The sequence below is a fragment of the Vanellus vanellus genome (assembly GCF_965231255.1).
Source record: "Vanellus vanellus genome assembly, chromosome: 14".
In the NCBI taxonomy this organism is placed as follows: domain Eukaryota; kingdom Metazoa; phylum Chordata; class Aves; order Charadriiformes; family Charadriidae; genus Vanellus; species Vanellus vanellus.
In genome coordinates, this window is record NC_138919.1 from 1,622,922 (window position 1) to 1,639,064 (window position 16,143).

General features: G+C 48.3%; 1 protein-coding gene across 1 annotated transcript in view; it reads right to left on the reverse strand.

Annotated features, from left to right (window-relative positions):
• Window positions 1-750: 750 nt before the first annotated feature.
• LOC309677591 (syntaxin-binding protein 4-like) overlaps window positions 751-16,143 on the reverse strand; it is a gene marked incomplete at both ends in the record, with an annotated part of 45,951 nt that continues 30,558 nt past the window's right edge. The window contains 13 exons of the mRNA XM_082490424.1: window positions 751-856; window positions 1,655-1,712; window positions 3,062-3,192; window positions 4,068-4,117; window positions 5,343-5,459; window positions 5,767-5,955; window positions 6,053-6,118; window positions 6,698-6,790; window positions 7,351-7,478; window positions 8,639-8,735; window positions 11,145-11,242; window positions 14,060-14,132; window positions 15,688-15,841. Of these exons, the coding sequence (XP_082346550.1) occupies window positions 751-856; window positions 1,655-1,712; window positions 3,062-3,192; window positions 4,068-4,117; window positions 5,343-5,459; window positions 5,767-5,955; window positions 6,053-6,118; window positions 6,698-6,790; window positions 7,351-7,478; window positions 8,639-8,735; window positions 11,145-11,242; window positions 14,060-14,132; window positions 15,688-15,841 (1,360 nt within the window). The remainder of the gene's footprint in view (window positions 857-1,654; window positions 1,713-3,061; window positions 3,193-4,067; window positions 4,118-5,342; window positions 5,460-5,766; window positions 5,956-6,052; window positions 6,119-6,697; window positions 6,791-7,350; window positions 7,479-8,638; window positions 8,736-11,144; window positions 11,243-14,059; window positions 14,133-15,687; window positions 15,842-16,143) is intronic.

The following is a 16,143-nucleotide window of genomic DNA, read 5'->3' on the forward strand; positions in this document are numbered from 1 at the left end:
TTTTATTTTCCACACTTTGTGTTCCTCTTGGATCTCTACCCCATTCGTTGCTAACCGCGTACAATCTTGCATCATGCGTATCTAATTTCCAAGTGGCACGGTGGGCCTTTATTGAAATAAGTTCACTCTGTCCTCTCTTGCGTTCCAGAGAGTGCTTGGTGTTCGGCAATATCCATCATCGCCTGGGTATCTCTGCACTCTTTCTCCAACTAGCTGAGATGGTGCCTTCTGTTTCAAGCGTTGCAGCTGGGATAAGCTATACCAAAAACAGAATAAAGAGAGAAGTACCTATCCCAAGAGTGCTAGGATGCTACAGATTAAGCTGCTTTGATTACAGTCACTAAATATACTTTGGTTTTTCATATGGAATGCCAAAAGGAATCTGTTGGAGACCCCTGAGTCCCTTGGGTAAGTTCATGCTCCTCTTACTACCCAGAATGCAAGCTCTAAAAGGCTGCCAGTGAAATCCAGGCCCTTGTAGCCTCTTGAGAATATTTTTCCTATAAAGCTGCAAAACCGTGAGCAAATAGCCATGTACGATAACTCAGAGGTAGACGCGCAGGGGAGGTCGCTGAGAAAGTCTTGGGCAGTTAGGAAGAATTCGTCTCGTGTTAGAAAGCTCGTTTCTCAGTCTGGTTTGCCTGGAAGCTGGAGCACCCGTGGCGTGTCCTTCCCATCTCCCAGCACAGCAGCAGCTGCGTTACGGACAGTCGCACTTCAGATTGGGAGCACGAGCAAGCCGTGGGAGATTTATGTAGGCTTCTTAGGCAGTTCGTTGGTTGGACTCGGTGGCTGCAGTTGATCACTCTTACTCTGGCTTGGAGGAGGGGGCCACGTGGTCTTCTGATGAAGATGGCTGAAAATGAGAGAGATGTTTTATGTAGCTTGGGAGAAGGACACAGGGGGTAACATGAAGACAACGCGGGTTATTTAGGAAAGAAAAAAGGAGGCCACGGATCTTGCATGGCCGGTGGACTGTACTGGCTATCTGTTTTGTCTGAGAATGCTTTTCATAACCTTGAAGTCATGGTTTGCCTGTGTCTATGTTGTACCCAACTAAAAAACTGCTGGCAGATCCTCAGCTTGAGTTAAGGTGATCAGCTAAGACAGTGGTAATATACATTTAGGTCCCAAAGTGCCATTTCAGCAGATATCTTTAGGACACAGCTCTGATAAATATAAGCCATTTAAGATGTTTTAGGGAAATTCTTAAGATACTGAAAGTCCAAACAAAGCCATGTTGTCCTGCTCTCCTGGGCTGGGACTTCACAGCGTCTTGATACTAGAACATAAAAGAGTAACGCATTCAGCGATGCTTTTTCTCTTACTCAGAATTCACAGTTGTCTATAAAAATGCCAGCTAGGCAAGCTGTAGAACTGTAAATTCCCGTCTGGCCTGAAGGAAAAAGAATATTTTAGAAAACAAAAGAGACATCCAGGAATTCACACCGTGCTTCACTGTGCAGGGCGGGAAGTCTCTTGCTGTCTAGGAAGGGACATATTTCTCTGACGTGGCCATCTGGAGGCCTCTACTAGATTATCTGGTTAAAAGTTGTCAAGCAAAAATCTTGATTAAAAAACCCCAATGAAACAAACAGGAATTTTTTCTGTGCGTATTGTCAAAATTACAGACCGCGGCGGTTTTGACACCTACTCCTTGTAATTTGGGATTCCTTCAGCAGGCAGGCACTGGTCCCTGTCACATGGCAAAGCTGCAAATGTAAGCACACAGCCAAGTATAAGTGAAGGGTTAGAAAACATGCCCAACGCAAGTAGCACTGCTACATTATGATAATGCACATTTAAATGGTGCAGGAACTCTGAAAATGCTGACACGCTCGTATATCGGGTGCTCCTTAAAGGCTACAATTATTTCCCTTGTGTCTTGGGCCTCGAGAAAAAGACGGTGCTGGACTGTGGCCAGTTGGTGAACAGTATCAAAAGGTAAAGGCTGGGCACCCATTTGGGGCTGTAGGCTCACCTAATCGTGACACCGAGGAGGTCAGAAACTCTCCTTTCGCATGGAAAGAGACAAGCGGGGTCAAATAACTGCTGCCAACAAATGTTTATGGCTCGTGGACTAAGCTCAGAGTCCCAGACTGGGAAAGTTCATCCAGACTGCCATGGAGCTAGATGCCTCTTCTCTGACTTTTCTCCCATCCACAGATGTGCGAGTGGAAGGAAGTCTAGGCTGCTTTGGATGCCAAGGAAACAAGGAGATTACTATTTGCCTCTGCTCAGCGTTGCCGTAGCCCTACCAGTATGGCGTAACAAAGGGTTGGATCCCTGGTTCAAAGCTATCGAGAAATTGGATGGGGTCCAGCAAAGGGAGCCCCAGGGCTCCTAACCTGCAAGGAGAGGCTGGGTAGGGCTGAGGGAGCCGGGCTTGTTTAGCCTGGCAAAGAGGAGGCAAACTCGCAGCACCCACTCCTACTTGAAGGGCAACTACAAAGATGTTGGAGCCAAACTGTTCTTGGCAGTGGCAGACAACATAACTGGGGGCAGCGGCCACAGATTGCACCTGGGGGAGTTCAGACTAGATGCTGGGGAAAAAAAAAATAAAACTTTTTCACAGAGCATTATGTAGCCGAGGAACATGAGGGAGGCTGTGGATCAATCTCCATGCTCAAAGCCTGAAACCACAGCTGGCTAAACCCACTGCAGATCTCATCTCTTGTGATGGCCCTACCTGGAGCAGAAGATACAATTCCCAATCTCCAGCAGTCCCTTTAAACCAGCATTTCTACGATTCTGTGAAACCATCCTCCTGCCTGTTGGGTTGTCTTTTTGACCCCCCTGGATAAATGCCTTTCCTCTGGCCCTGGGAGCGAATCACACCCTTTGATTCCTTACACTGCAAGTCTGCATTTCAGATTCAAAGATGAGTCACATGCATACACGGAGGGCAATTACATCTAGGTTAGCATGAAAGAATCAGGTACATGTATGGGAAGCTTAACTGGTATGGCAAAAAAAATACGTAAGGCAGTGGAAACCGTAAATAACAGACATCCTCGAGACTTGTTTGGATTCAGGTTCCTCCAGTTAATTCAGTGCTTACCGTCCTTGTTGGAGAAGATTGGCGCTAACAGTTCTTTAGCTTCCAATAGCAAAAGGTCAACAAGATCTGAAGATGGAAGAGATGTATCTGAGACTGCGTCTGTTTTATCCTCTTCTGTTTCACTGTTGACTCTTATAAATATGGAAAGCGCCATCAATACTTCTATCATAGAATGGTCATTGAAAATCCTGGCCAGCCTCTCATGAAGTATATTTTATGTAAATTCTGGGTCTTCAGGGGAATTTGCATCTCGATTGCTCAGCAGCCCAGGAGACTCTCTTTTAGACATACTTGCATCATTGTGTTTCAGACAGATATCAATGCATTTCTTAGAATTTCTTAAAAATATTTCCCTTCCATTATATGAAAAGTAACCATCTTGGAAACTTAAAAATTATTTTCAAGCATTCTTAAAAACTGGCTTTTTTAAAGGGGCTGATCATTATCAATGGGACAGTGACCTTTCAACGATTTCATCAATTGAAAACACACATAAAGCTGTGATACACTTTTTTTTTTTCCCCCAAGTGACAGGAGACAGGTTCAGGTTGAAGGGGAGTCCAGAAGCCTGAACTCCGTGTCTCCAACCATTCATGCAATCGAGAGTCATTCTGGCTCTTCGCTTACACATTACCAGTTTCTGTAACTGCTAATACAAAAGGACATGGTCCTAAAGCCAAAAAAATGACAGATGTTGGGAAAAGCCGGCGGGTCAAAACTCTACTTCTTTGAAACAACCTGCTTAGGTTCTCTGCTAACAACTTAAACCAGAGGAGTGTTTCACCCACTCACTCCCCAAAAAAGCCTGGACGGAGGCCAACCACCTCCTGCCCATGTACCAATCCACCAGCAGCCTCCACATCATCTTTCCCCAATGGTTTCGCTTCCAAAACACCAGTATGTTTAGAAGCTCTGGGTAAGTTATGTGTGAATTGCCTTCCCCTGAGAAAGGTCAGGAAAGGACATTTCATGTTCCTAGTCAAGATTCCCAGAAGCCGTCTCCTACCTTTTCACATCTGGTAAATGACTGGGTGTGCTCAGGACCTTGTGGACGTTCTGCCATGCACCAAAAAAAAAAAAAAAAAAAGAGTTTAAACTTGTAGGAATGAATAATTCCCGAGAACAAACCCTATGGGGTTTTCCTGGTGATCAGATTTAATATGACAGTAATCAGCTTCTGCTTATTCATTGCCCTTGAAGCGAATATCTCAAGGCCTTTTGCAACTCCAGCAACATTCACAGCCTATGCAAATATACAGACACATCTAAATTATGCCTTTTAATACCAACGTTAAAATATATGAAATGCAACATAAAAATACTCTTCCGGAGAAGAATTTTGCGGGCTACATTTGGGCAAGCCTTGATCATCTCTACTAGCGATCCCTGGTTTCTGGGTTGTACCTGCACGCTTAAATTCTCATTACCACTCACGGTTAGTGAATTCTCAAGCACTACTGAGGGATGTATTAAAAAAAAAAAAAAAAAAAAAAAAAAGGAAGATATTTTGCTCCAGTGGTCAAAATCCTGTGATGTTTGACCCTGGGGCCAACTGAAATCCATTTCCAAACTCCATCCCCGAACTGCACAGGCACCAGCATGTAGTGCTGCAGGTCTAGAGGCATTTTAATTCTTCCTGTTCTGAAGCAGAGGACACGGCATTGACGCTTCCTTTCGCTTCGCTCTCTCCTATTGATTTCAAGAGCTCTTGGGATGGGCTAATGGTAGCTGTAGCAGATATACTGAGTACTAGTGATCCCATGCTGACCAGTTTACTAATTACACAAGCTTGTATTCCCCATACAGGTAGTGAAGCAGAAGAAAAGTCAATTAAAAGGCTAAAGCAATTATGTGTGCAGGTTTGCAGGAAATCTGCAGAGGAAAACCAAGCACTGGAAGAGCAAAACTGCTCTTCGAGTTCGCATTTTTATTTTTTTTTTGATGTGCAGAAAAGCAACCGCCAGTTAAACAAAGGGAAGGTTAAAACGCATGATTTCGACAGCAGAATTCCTGGAGCAGCCTCAGCCAGGGGGGAACCGGTGAGCCGGGGACAGCAGAGCCACCAGGCAAAGCCTGCACCACGGGGTTTACATAGCTCGTAGGTATAGAAGTATATATGAGTTCATTCCCTAGTTTCTCCTAACCGACAGGCGGTGCCTTTTTAGGATGAGATAGAATTAAAAAATTAAAAAATCTCTTGCTTATGGAGCAGGAAGTTATTTGGATTTGCAAAATCACCCACAGCGATGCCACCGGCACCAGGGGCGGTTCAGCACTTCACCTGCACAAACAGGAGCAGTTTCCTATTGCAGATCTCCAGGCGCTTCCGTGAGACTTCTGATTTTCGGAGCTGGCCGTCCACCAGGGACAACTGTCTTTTCAGTTCCAGGATGTCCTCCTGAGATGGGGCCGGAGGAAAAAGAGAAAGGTGACGAAGACACTCCAGCCTTGGTTTTTGGAAACGTCAATTTATGACATTGGCTACAAGCAGAAAACCACTGACCCTTTGGAATGGATGGTGGAAATTATACAGATTATAACATGGGCCCAGAGATCATGCTGGCCTTCTGGGTCATGCACAACAAACGATGTCTGTGCCACGTTTATTTTCTCCTTTACAAATAGAAGTGGGGGAGAACCAACAGCAGAAGGTTCAGGAGGGTTGTGTTTTTTTTTTTTTTCCCAGGCTGAGGGGGTTGCGTTACCTCTATTTCAGAGACGTGTTTTGCTTTCTTCCCCGCCAACTGCATCTTCAGTTCTGCAATTTCAGCTTCCAGCAAGTGGATCACTTCTTCGTAGTCCTGTTCCGCGCTGTGAGCCTGTCTCTGCACGACCTCTGCCATCTGCAGCTTGCTGTGCAGCGTCCGGTTCTCGGAGAGGAAGCCCAGGGCTTTCTGGAAGCAGCGAGAAATTCTGCTCAATGCACCGCATCCCCCTTCAGCCACCAACCCCCAAAACCGCCCCGAGGCCCTCAGCAATCTCTTCGCTAACCTGGTTCAGTCTCTGAAGCTCATCTTCCATTGACTTCTTGCTGTTCTCCACCTCTTTCAGGAGTGACTAGAGAAAATATTTTCACCGGATTAGAAGCAAGAAGCGATAGGACATTCTCTAGAAGGTACCCTGGTTTTGTGGCGCCTTCCCACCGGAATAATATTTTACAGCAGCAGTCGTGTGCGCTCTCCCCCACCACACAATGCTTTTTGGGCCGCAACCTGCAATGCCTGCAGAAATCCACCCGGACACTGCCATGGTGCTAACAGCCATGCCGGGAACCTGCAGCGCGGTCAGCGTGGCAGGACAGGCCGTGCTTCTGTTATTTATAGACTTGAATTATTTGTGAGATGCTTTTCTTTTTTTTTTTTTTTGTTTTTATTTTTAAATTTATTTAGTCACCACTAAAAAGGGACTGCCCGCTTTCGGTACGAATAAGTTTTCATTCGAGGTTGAGAGCAAGAAAGGGGCAATTAAGAAGAGCAGAGGGTGAGAGTCTCCTCTGTAACGAGGAAGGCACAGAATGCAAACTGCTGACTTCTTAGGAGGGACAGGCTACACCATTACCCTCGCGTAGGGCTACAGTGAGCTACAGCAGACAGCACCAGCCCAAAAAAAAAAACCTGCTCCGAGGAGAGGCTTCACCTTTAGCCTTCGGACTTCTTGCCGTAGATCCATCATTTCCAGCTGCAGCTGCTCCAGCTCCTCGTTGCTGTTACAGCTGAGAGAGTCGAAGGTCTGCAAAGGCAGAGGGACACACAGCATCACACGCTGCTCGTGCTTTACCAAAAGCGCAGGGCGATACGGCGGGCTGGATGCTTTCCATACCCAGAATAACGATAAATCAAAATCACTTTGAAAAGGAATCCGCATTTTTATGCAACAGATCAAAAGGCACGTTAAATAAATCAGCCGCAGGGTTGTTTTTTTTTCACCCCACGGGATTTCATTCACTGATCCCTGACGTAGCTGGAATAGCTGTGCTACAGTGGATTTTCTTTTCACTGAGCAGGCAAAGTTAGTTGGAATTGATTAATTTTGGCTAATTTTCCTTCTGCATCACTGTCAGGCTGCTTCTTATCACCCCATAAATATTGCTATTTCCTTATTAAAATTGAGAAGTGTGAAGTCTTTTCTAGATTTTCCTATAATCAAACGATTAAAGCATAGTTCCGCCTTCTCTTTATAACTCTAGAACCACCAGAAAAGAGTAATTTAGCTTTTCCCATCTCAGAATTTCATGGATTTCATATAGAAGACCGATGGATTCAATGTAAAAGAGCCTTGGACCGACTGACCGGAGAGTGAAAAGCCGACGTATCCAGCAAACTGGCCACTTCGTGCTGTGTGAAGAGCATGGAGCTGGAATCCAGACCAGCCTCGTCCAGCTCCTCCTGCATCAAATCCCTGAGTGCTTGGAGAAGATCTGCGAGAAAGAATTAGTTTTTTACCGGCCTAAAAGAGGAAAGCGCCACGTGGTAGGAGAAAACGCCACCGATTTTGGGGTCATCCACTGAGCGGGTTTAGAAATGGCAAACAATCTTGTCTAACAAGTCCCGGGTTCTTCAGCAATCCCATCAAGCTTAAATAAGTTGTTGACAATCTTTACCAGACTTTTGTTTCTTATCCAATTGAAAAAAAAAAACAAAAAACACAAAATTTCTAAAAACCAAAAATCCCCACAAATTTTCTCAGTGGTGTTTTCACAATTGCAGTTCTCTGAGTTTTAAAATTTTAAGCCAAAACCCCCATCTCTCTGACCAAAAGGCACCCACCTGCCTGCTGGCATTGCTCATGTTGCTGATTTAAACACAGAACAACTCAAAGACTTCAGCGCTTGGAAAAGGTGTTAAATTAACAGATCTGGAAAAGCTGGGTTTGTTTTGCTTTTGGATATGGAGGAAATGGGCTGTGTGGGACAGACGGGAGCTGGCGCAGCACAGGGGAGGTGGCACCAGGGTCCCAAGCCCTCCGGTCCTCAGCCCGGGGCTGCAGCAGGAACCGGAGTCTTTACCACAAGAGCAGCACCTTTGCTGCCAGCACGTTTGCCCAATACCCCTGATCATCCTTATTTCTGTTGCCACAAACTATGAAGCCAGTCGCTCTTAGGAGAGGCACACAGTTCCGTATCCCATCGTTCGCTCTGCACAAAACCGTCCCTCCGAGAGGCGTTGCGCTTTGCAAGCCTGTCCTGTCTGGTGGGGATGTTGCTGATGGCTTTGAATTTTCACGAAAAAAAAACACCTCTGGAGAGCAGACCCTGCAGGCCAGGTAGACTCTGGCAGGTCACAGAAAGCAGAGCAGGCTTTTATTTTCCGCATGTCCTCTGGCCAGCTCTTGCTTGGCAAGCTGGGGGTTAAGAAAAGCGAGCCCCCGCACCGACTTTCTTGTATTTTCATTTTACTTATGCTTCTAACCAAACGTCTTTTGTATTTGTGACTTTTCTTAGCTGTTTTGAGGCTATATCAATACCCAGGGCAGGTGTCTTACTGGCCACCTTTCAGCAGATGCCCCTCGCCTTTCTCAGCCTCCAGCAAAGCTACACAAGAATGAAAAAGCCCGTCAGGTGCAGAACTGCCCGCTCACCTCCATAGGCCACCGTCCCCTGCGAGTCTGTGGTCAAGCTTTGCCGTAACTGCCTCTTCTTCTCCTCGGTCACATCCAGACCAAGATACTGCAGAACCTTGAGCAGAAACAATGAGCCTTTAAAAAGAAAAATACTGGAAAAAGCAACTCTTTGATGTAGGTTCTGGGCAGACAGTTGGTGCTGGGTTTCTCCTGGAAGTGGCTCTCCAGGCGGCATCTCCCAAAGGAACAGGCTTGGGCAGGATTTCTAGTCTCTCCTTTCCTACACGCGTACAGAAACGCCTGTTCCTGAAGACAGGGACACGTTCACATCCCTCTAAGAACATTTTATACAGACTGCAAACAGCTTTGCAGCTATGACAAACTGTCAGGAGCTTTACCAAAAGCCGGTGGAACTACGGCGAGAGCTCAGCCTCTCCTCTTTCCCTTGCTGCCCAGGAACTGTGTTTGGAACCGAGAAGATAAAAGCTATTCACAGAGTATTTCCCGTGGCAACAGGAGACATTCAAACATTTTGATTCTTCATTGCACCTTTTGCTCTCTCATTACGCGCAGTGCCCTGTCTTCTACTGATATTTATCAATTCAACCCCAGGGCACCACGCAGAAGCAGATAAACCCGTGCGAACCCCGCTTCGCTCCTGGCGGCAGCAAATAAAAGCTTTTAAAAGACAAAGTCAAGCTCAGCAGACTCTGGGAAAGAGCCTGAGTTAAAGACTCGCCTGTCCCAGGCTGCACCCGTGGCTTCTGCATGGACAGCACCTCCTGCGTGGTCCTCTGGGAAAGGGCTGGAGATGAGTCCTTGCTCACATCTCCATCACCGGCAAAGCCTGTGGGACCCGTCCGCTCTCACGTCCTGCCTGCATGGCCCGTGTGAGTCCCACCTCCTGCTCCTCTGTCCACCACCCCTGTGCAAGGTGGTGCTGCCGGCTCCCGGTTTTTGGGATGCTGCTGTTGGCACCTGGTGTGGGCCACCCCAAAACCATCTCAGGTTGTGCCGGTTGGTGTGCATGTCGGGTCCCTGGCACCGCTGCAGCTGCCCACTCATAATGCTGGCTTTTAAAAGGAGAAACCAAACGTCCCCACTCCTCCCACCAAAAAGGAGCTGCTTTTATACCCATGACGAGCAGAGGTCGCTGCGAAAAAGCAATCCTAAATCCCGCTTTAGGAGAATTATGCAGGTTTAGGAGAAAAGTTCCTGCTTGCGCTCAGCCCTCCGGGGAGGCGAGAGCGGCGAAAGGGCGAGCGCTGGATCTGCCATCGGGTGGCAGCAGATGGTCGTTGCATCGGGTTCTTCTTGGAGTCCCCCAGCCCTGCAGAAGAGGCTGCCTTCCCACGCTCCCCCCCCCCCCCCCCCCTAAATCCAGCAGTACCCGGGGGGGAGACACGCACCCCAAAACCATGCATGGCCCCTCCAAGGGCACCCTGCCCTTCACCGGGGTCTCGGTGAGCAAACGGGCAGCTCCACTCCCTGCCCTTTGATGGTGCCCGTGGAATATAGTTTCCATAAAGCGATGAAAGGAGCAGCGGTTCTGGCTGGATGCTGGGTGGGATATCTCATATTCCAGCTTTCCCTCACCCGCACGGGCTACCCCAGGTCACCCCAGCCGCCACAGCAGCACCAGAAAGTTTGGAGGGCAGCTGCCTGCTCCTACAGCCCCGAATCTAACACGTTATGTCCAAGAGAGATGCAACTGCCAGGGGGAGACTTTGGGAGCTCCCCGGAGCATTGGGAAATAGCCGAGATGAGCCTAGGTGTGTTTAAATGCCCCTTTTGGACACAATTGGGATGTTTCACTACGCCCTTTTCTCCTTTTTTAATTTTAGAGGCTGGACCCAACCTCCAGCAAACTCCACTAAAGAGCTGAGAGCCATTTTTTATTCCAGACTCCTGGTAATAAATACAGTTTGGTGGCTGACTCTTATGCCTCTATCTCAAAAATCAGATTAATTAATCGTAGCATGTGATGGTGCGAGGCTAATAAGGACAGCAATGTCCTGAGCACTGCGGCTGGCTCTGCGCTCCACACCCCCTGTGCTACTTCTGTTCCCCGTCACCCTCCTGGAGAGGGGAAGGGGAATTTAGGCTGGAGCAGGCTGTTCGGCAGAGGATGGGGTACATGTAGGTTAGAGCACTGATCGAGTGCTACAGCTTAATTCGGTGCAAACAGGCAGGCTGGTTCTCTTAGACTGTATCTATTCAGACTTGCATTTTATTAATCCCTCCAAAAACCAAGCGACACAGTGGCCCCCGTGCTGGTACCCAGCCGGGTCCTCGCAACGCCCGAGTGCGGCACCGGTGCAAAAATCGAAGCTGAAAGGTCTCGACCAGTTCTTTCACAGAGCAGCCATACAGGGAGACCATTCACGTAAGCTTATTTTGCTTGCAAATAACGCGGCAGCCGAAAGCAAGGAGGTATCACACTGGTGGACTCTTTGCGTGGTACGCCCTGGGAGAGGAGCGAGAGGAGACCTCCCTCTGGGCAAGAGGGACCCATTCCACTTACCAGTTCCAGTTTCCCATCCTTGAGTCGGATGTGGGGATCCAGCGCTACTTTTGGTTTGGTGCCTGAAGCTGCTTTGGGGTTAGATGCCGAAGCAGGTGCTGAAAAGCCAAAAGTAAATGTTAATGGAAGAGCACTTGGGTAGGGGAAGGAGGGGCCTGCAAAGCAAACTTCACAATTCTTGTCGCGTGAAATACAGTGTGTGCGCAGCAGGCCAAAAAGCAAAGAGCAGGATTTACTAAATCTAGTCCTGGAAGGCTGAACTAAGCCAACGTTGAAAAGATTGGATACTGGGGCACACCCTTACTGAAACTGGGCTTCTGCACCATTTCAAATGGGACGTTTCATCCGAGGACCTAGGACTGCGAAAACAGCACTTCGGAAATTTCCAATCACAAATTTTTGTGGAGTTTTGGGGCCTGTAGTTATGGTGATCTGTGAAAAATAATATCTGCCTGGGTCTTGTCTTCTTTAATTAAGCAAAACTGAAACCCAGCGTTTTATAAAATGCAGCTTTGGCTTTCGCAACGCCTCTGGGAAAAGGGAATCAACCGATTAAAACCGATGTGGAAAAACACCGGTGCGAGAATTTTTTCCCTCTCCAAGGCTGCAAAAAGCCTTGAACCCTTTTCCCTCCTTTGGGCAGGCAGGTTTTTTTGGGTAGAAGGAACCATATGCATTGTGAGGCACACACGGAGGGAGAAAGAGGCAGAAACGGCAGCTGCTTTGCTGGCGAAAAGCTGTCATGAGATCAGAAGAACCAGCTGCTGGCACCTGGCTCGTCCTTACAGACAACACCTTCACAGCTGAAACGGTACGGAGTGTGAGCCCTGCTGCTGCTGGGGCTCCTCCGTCCCCGGAGGGAACCCCACCTTTGCCTGTATGATTAACCCTTGTCCGTAAAGAAATGTGACATTCCCTGGGAAAAGGGCTGCAGAAGTTGTTACCTGCTTAGAAGGTCCCCTGCCAGACTTCAGAAAGGTGCTGCCTGTCTGCCTGCCCCGCTGCCTGCCTCTGCCCACTCTCAGCCCATCAGCCCAGGTTGGTGACAACATTCTCTCTCGTGCCAGTGGCACCCAGTTTGCCCAGGGAGCACTTGCTTTCGCCTGCCTGGGATCTGATAAACAGCCCGTCTTGCCGAGTAACACCGCTTCTCCTGAACCTCTCGAGCATCCTCCTCCACCGCCGGGGTAGGGACCAGGTGTGAGGCAAAGACAGTGATCCTCCTAATCCGGGCATTCATCCGCTCTGCTAACGCCAGCAGCTGGGAAGCAGCAAGAGGTAATAAATGGGTCTGCTGTATCGGCCACCAACACTTTATTCTCCAAGTTCAAGGGCAGAGCCATTACCCTTCGCTGCGTGGCTAATCAGGATTAGCTCCACGTGGCTTTGCTGTCAGCTCCGCACACGGACATATCCTGGGCATCCATCAGGCACCCATGGAGAGGCACTCACTGGCCCAGGCTCCAAGCCTGGCCACTGCTCTTTCAAAGCCAGTTGTCTGTTTTCATGGATGACAACACCGACACAAAGCCTCCTCAGCGTTTCACATAAAATAAAAAAAAAACAAACCTGCGTGTAATGAAATCCCCTGGCTACGTCAGGAAGCGATTAGGTCATTGCTATTTGCTGGATTGCCTACATGACCTGGGACTTTGCTCCCCATCACCGGGAGCTCTGGCTGTCGCTGGTGGTCACCTAAAGAGCCTACCTGAAAATCAAAGCTGCAGGATGCTCGGGGCAGGGAGGGCGGACCGAGGGCGGTCCCTTTCCCGGGGTCTCTGCGGTGCAGAGCATGGAAGGCGAAGGCTGAATCCTGCTGAGCTTGCCCAAGGTGAGACAGGCATCCCTGGGAGCAGAGCGCTGACGCACGCCAAGCCCAGCACCGTCTGCTCCCTGTCTCTCCCACTAATCTCAGGTATAGACTAAACACAATTTACCCTGCGACGCTCGCTCTTAGCCTTCCCGATGGAAATTACAACACGGCACGCTGCCTCGGCAGCGCGGGGGGAAGGAAGAGCCGTCTGACTTGTGGCTGCGAGAATGATGGGCTACACTTGCTAGGGGCTCGCTAGGGAAAGCCCAGTTTGTCCTCTGGGCAGAAGTAACCTTCATATCATAGGGATATGGGGTGTCTTGCTGGAGGTCACCTCCCTAGATGCTGGATCGTGGAGGTTATTGAGGTTTTCTGCAATTCCTAAGGGACCTGTGAAACTGCAGGGCGATTTGAGTTCACCCCTCGTTGTGCGATTTGAGTTCGCTCTCGTGGAGTGAACAGAGCAGGTCTCTCCCCTAAAAGTTAAGACCTCAGTATGGGACTCAGAACATGGAGAGAAAACACAGCATGGAAAAGTAAGTCGAAAATGAAGCTTGGATGTAGAGGGAAATGTGAGTTAATGATATCTATAAGCAGTTTCTCAATGTGACCAACTGAGGGCATCCTTGATGCCTGCAGAATGCCCAGGGTTGCTGTGTACATCACAACCATCATTAATTGACTTTTTTTACACTGTGTCTCCAAGGGCCACCCATCCCCATCAGAAGGGAACGTTGCCTGCAGTTGGGACCTGCTGGGTGCAACTCTGACATGTTCTTTGCGCGTGGGCAAAGACAACCGCTGCAAGTGAAACACAGGCTGAGAGCAGAACAAGTTGTGTCCTACAAATACCTTAGTCCTCTGAACGGCTTAGTAAAGAATTTTGCTACTATGGACAAACATGGACATAGCTACTGCCAGTTGAGTAAGCCAAGCTGCTACCTTCTCTCTCTCCTAGCGGACTGAGTCTCATTATTGCACCATTAGATTCCACTACAGCGATATAAACACTGATCAAGATTAATTTCGTCACCCTCGGCACCGAGGAGCCAAGGCTGTGTTTGTCACCCACACAAAGAAAACAATTGAGCAGGTCTCTTACCTGAGATGGTAAGCTCTGGTGGGCAAATGTCCGGTGACAAAGAAGGCACAGGAAAATGGTTTTCACGTCTATTCTAGAAAAAATAAGACAAAACAGCACAGATAATCGCTAAGCAGGATCTGTTGGTGTAAACAAAGAGCAGAAGATAGAGGAGTACAAGAGAGAGAAACCCATCTGGCTGTAAAGAGCAAAGGCAGCACGTACACCTCCTGTGCAGCTGGGCCAAAAGAGACCCCAGGGCTTTCTCTGGGAGCACTTGGCACAGGCACGTTCCTGAGCCATCTCAAAAATTCTAGTCACACACAGAAAAATGAGTTTGTCATCACCGTGAGAGATGAATTTGACCTAGTATGGTTTCTTCATAGAGGTTCTCGCTAAAGCTCTTCATCCAACCTGCCAGTGAGGTCCTGAGTCTGACCCAAAACGCACAATTATCACAGTGAGCATGCTGAAAGCACAAGTAAGAGGGAAAACTAGTCACAGGGTAGATATGCTGAGCACCACCAAGACAGTGCTTCCACAGCTGGGAGCTTAGATGCAGAGAGGGGCACAGGACTGGTGCTGAGGACGTACAGACTGGTAGCACGGGTGCCTGAGCACGTTTTCCCTTGCGTGGAAGTCTAGACCTCATTAAAAGTTCCATCTTTTAGCAGCAAAGTGAGGAAAGGAGCAATTTCATTCCAGCTGGCAGTGTAATTTCATATAGGTGCACAACGTTACACAAGCGCACCTTCTGCTGGATGGTGAAGGATCTAACTATGCTACTCAGCTATATGTATATGGTCTAAGGCTGACTTTCATAAGCGTGTCTCCAGCCTGGTACTCCCAAAGGCAACGTGTACGTGGCATTCTTGCAAGTCGATGTCTCCACAGGGTCTGGAAAGAAAGACTTTTTGTGAATGATGCTGGTATGAAGGGAATCTCCAGCCGGCCTTTTCTAAAGGAAGTTTCCATGGAAGAGGGCAGAAGATACCCGGCATTGCCCCGGTCCCGGGGAGGAGCGGCAAATGCACAGAATCCAGCCACGGCCCTAAATTATCGTGAGGGCGGTGTGGTTAAATCCTGTCTCACCACACGCAGCTCGAGCGCTTGTCTCGGCGAACACAACATGGAGTTGGCTTCACAGGAAGAAAGCCTGGCTTATCATTAGGCTAGTGAAGAACAGAAACGGGCTGCTTAGGAACGCTCTGGATTCATCCTCCTCAGAGGTCTTTAAGAACAAAGAGTTGCTCCTGCCCGTGGGTAGGAGACTAGATCAAACTGACTCCTGAGATCCCTTCCAGCCCTATGACTGGTATTGAATGAGATGCAGGTTGCTATCCGCAGAAGGGTTTTGTGTTTTGTTTTGTTTTGTTTTTTAAAACCTGAGACTTCTGAAACAGGTCTGAACGCGGGCCCTGGAGATGAAACTCCTCTCATTACCTCCACGGATCCTTGGCTGTCTCAAACCCAAGGCAGAGGAAACAATATTTCAGATTTAAAATACCTGGCTGGAAAACAGGGCTACATACATCAGCACTACAGATTTTCCACCGTCCAGGAGGACTACCATGGAGTCCCCGAAGAAGAGTTTTCTGATCAAAGAAAGATCACAGGACTGATGTCTGTGGTCTTAGATATGAACCTACCTCTGGGGACCTCACGTGGACCTTCAGTCTGCAGGAACTCAGACCGTTTCCCACAGCCTTTGGAGGTGGCGATGGGATGTTGTTATGCACTGACAGTCCAGGATGTAACCGTCCCCTTCCAGGAATAAAGGCCACTTCTGTGTTTCCCTCATGTCTTAAACAAACAACAAATACAGAACACTTTATTAACCAAAACAAACAAACAAACAAAAGCACAACTTAAATTTGCAGAACTTCCATGCCTGTGGTTCTTTCTCCGGCATAATCTCACTTAAGCCCATGTAGCCTGCACCGGTGTAGCTGGATCTCCACCAGCTGGGTTGCTTGTTTGACCTTCAGTTCTGTCGCAGAACTTTGCTGGGCAGTGGTAGGGGGTAGTCTTGAGGACCAGAACATTGGGAAGGTCTGGATTAAACTTTGGGATGATCCACGAATTCAAGATTTCCTTATATGATC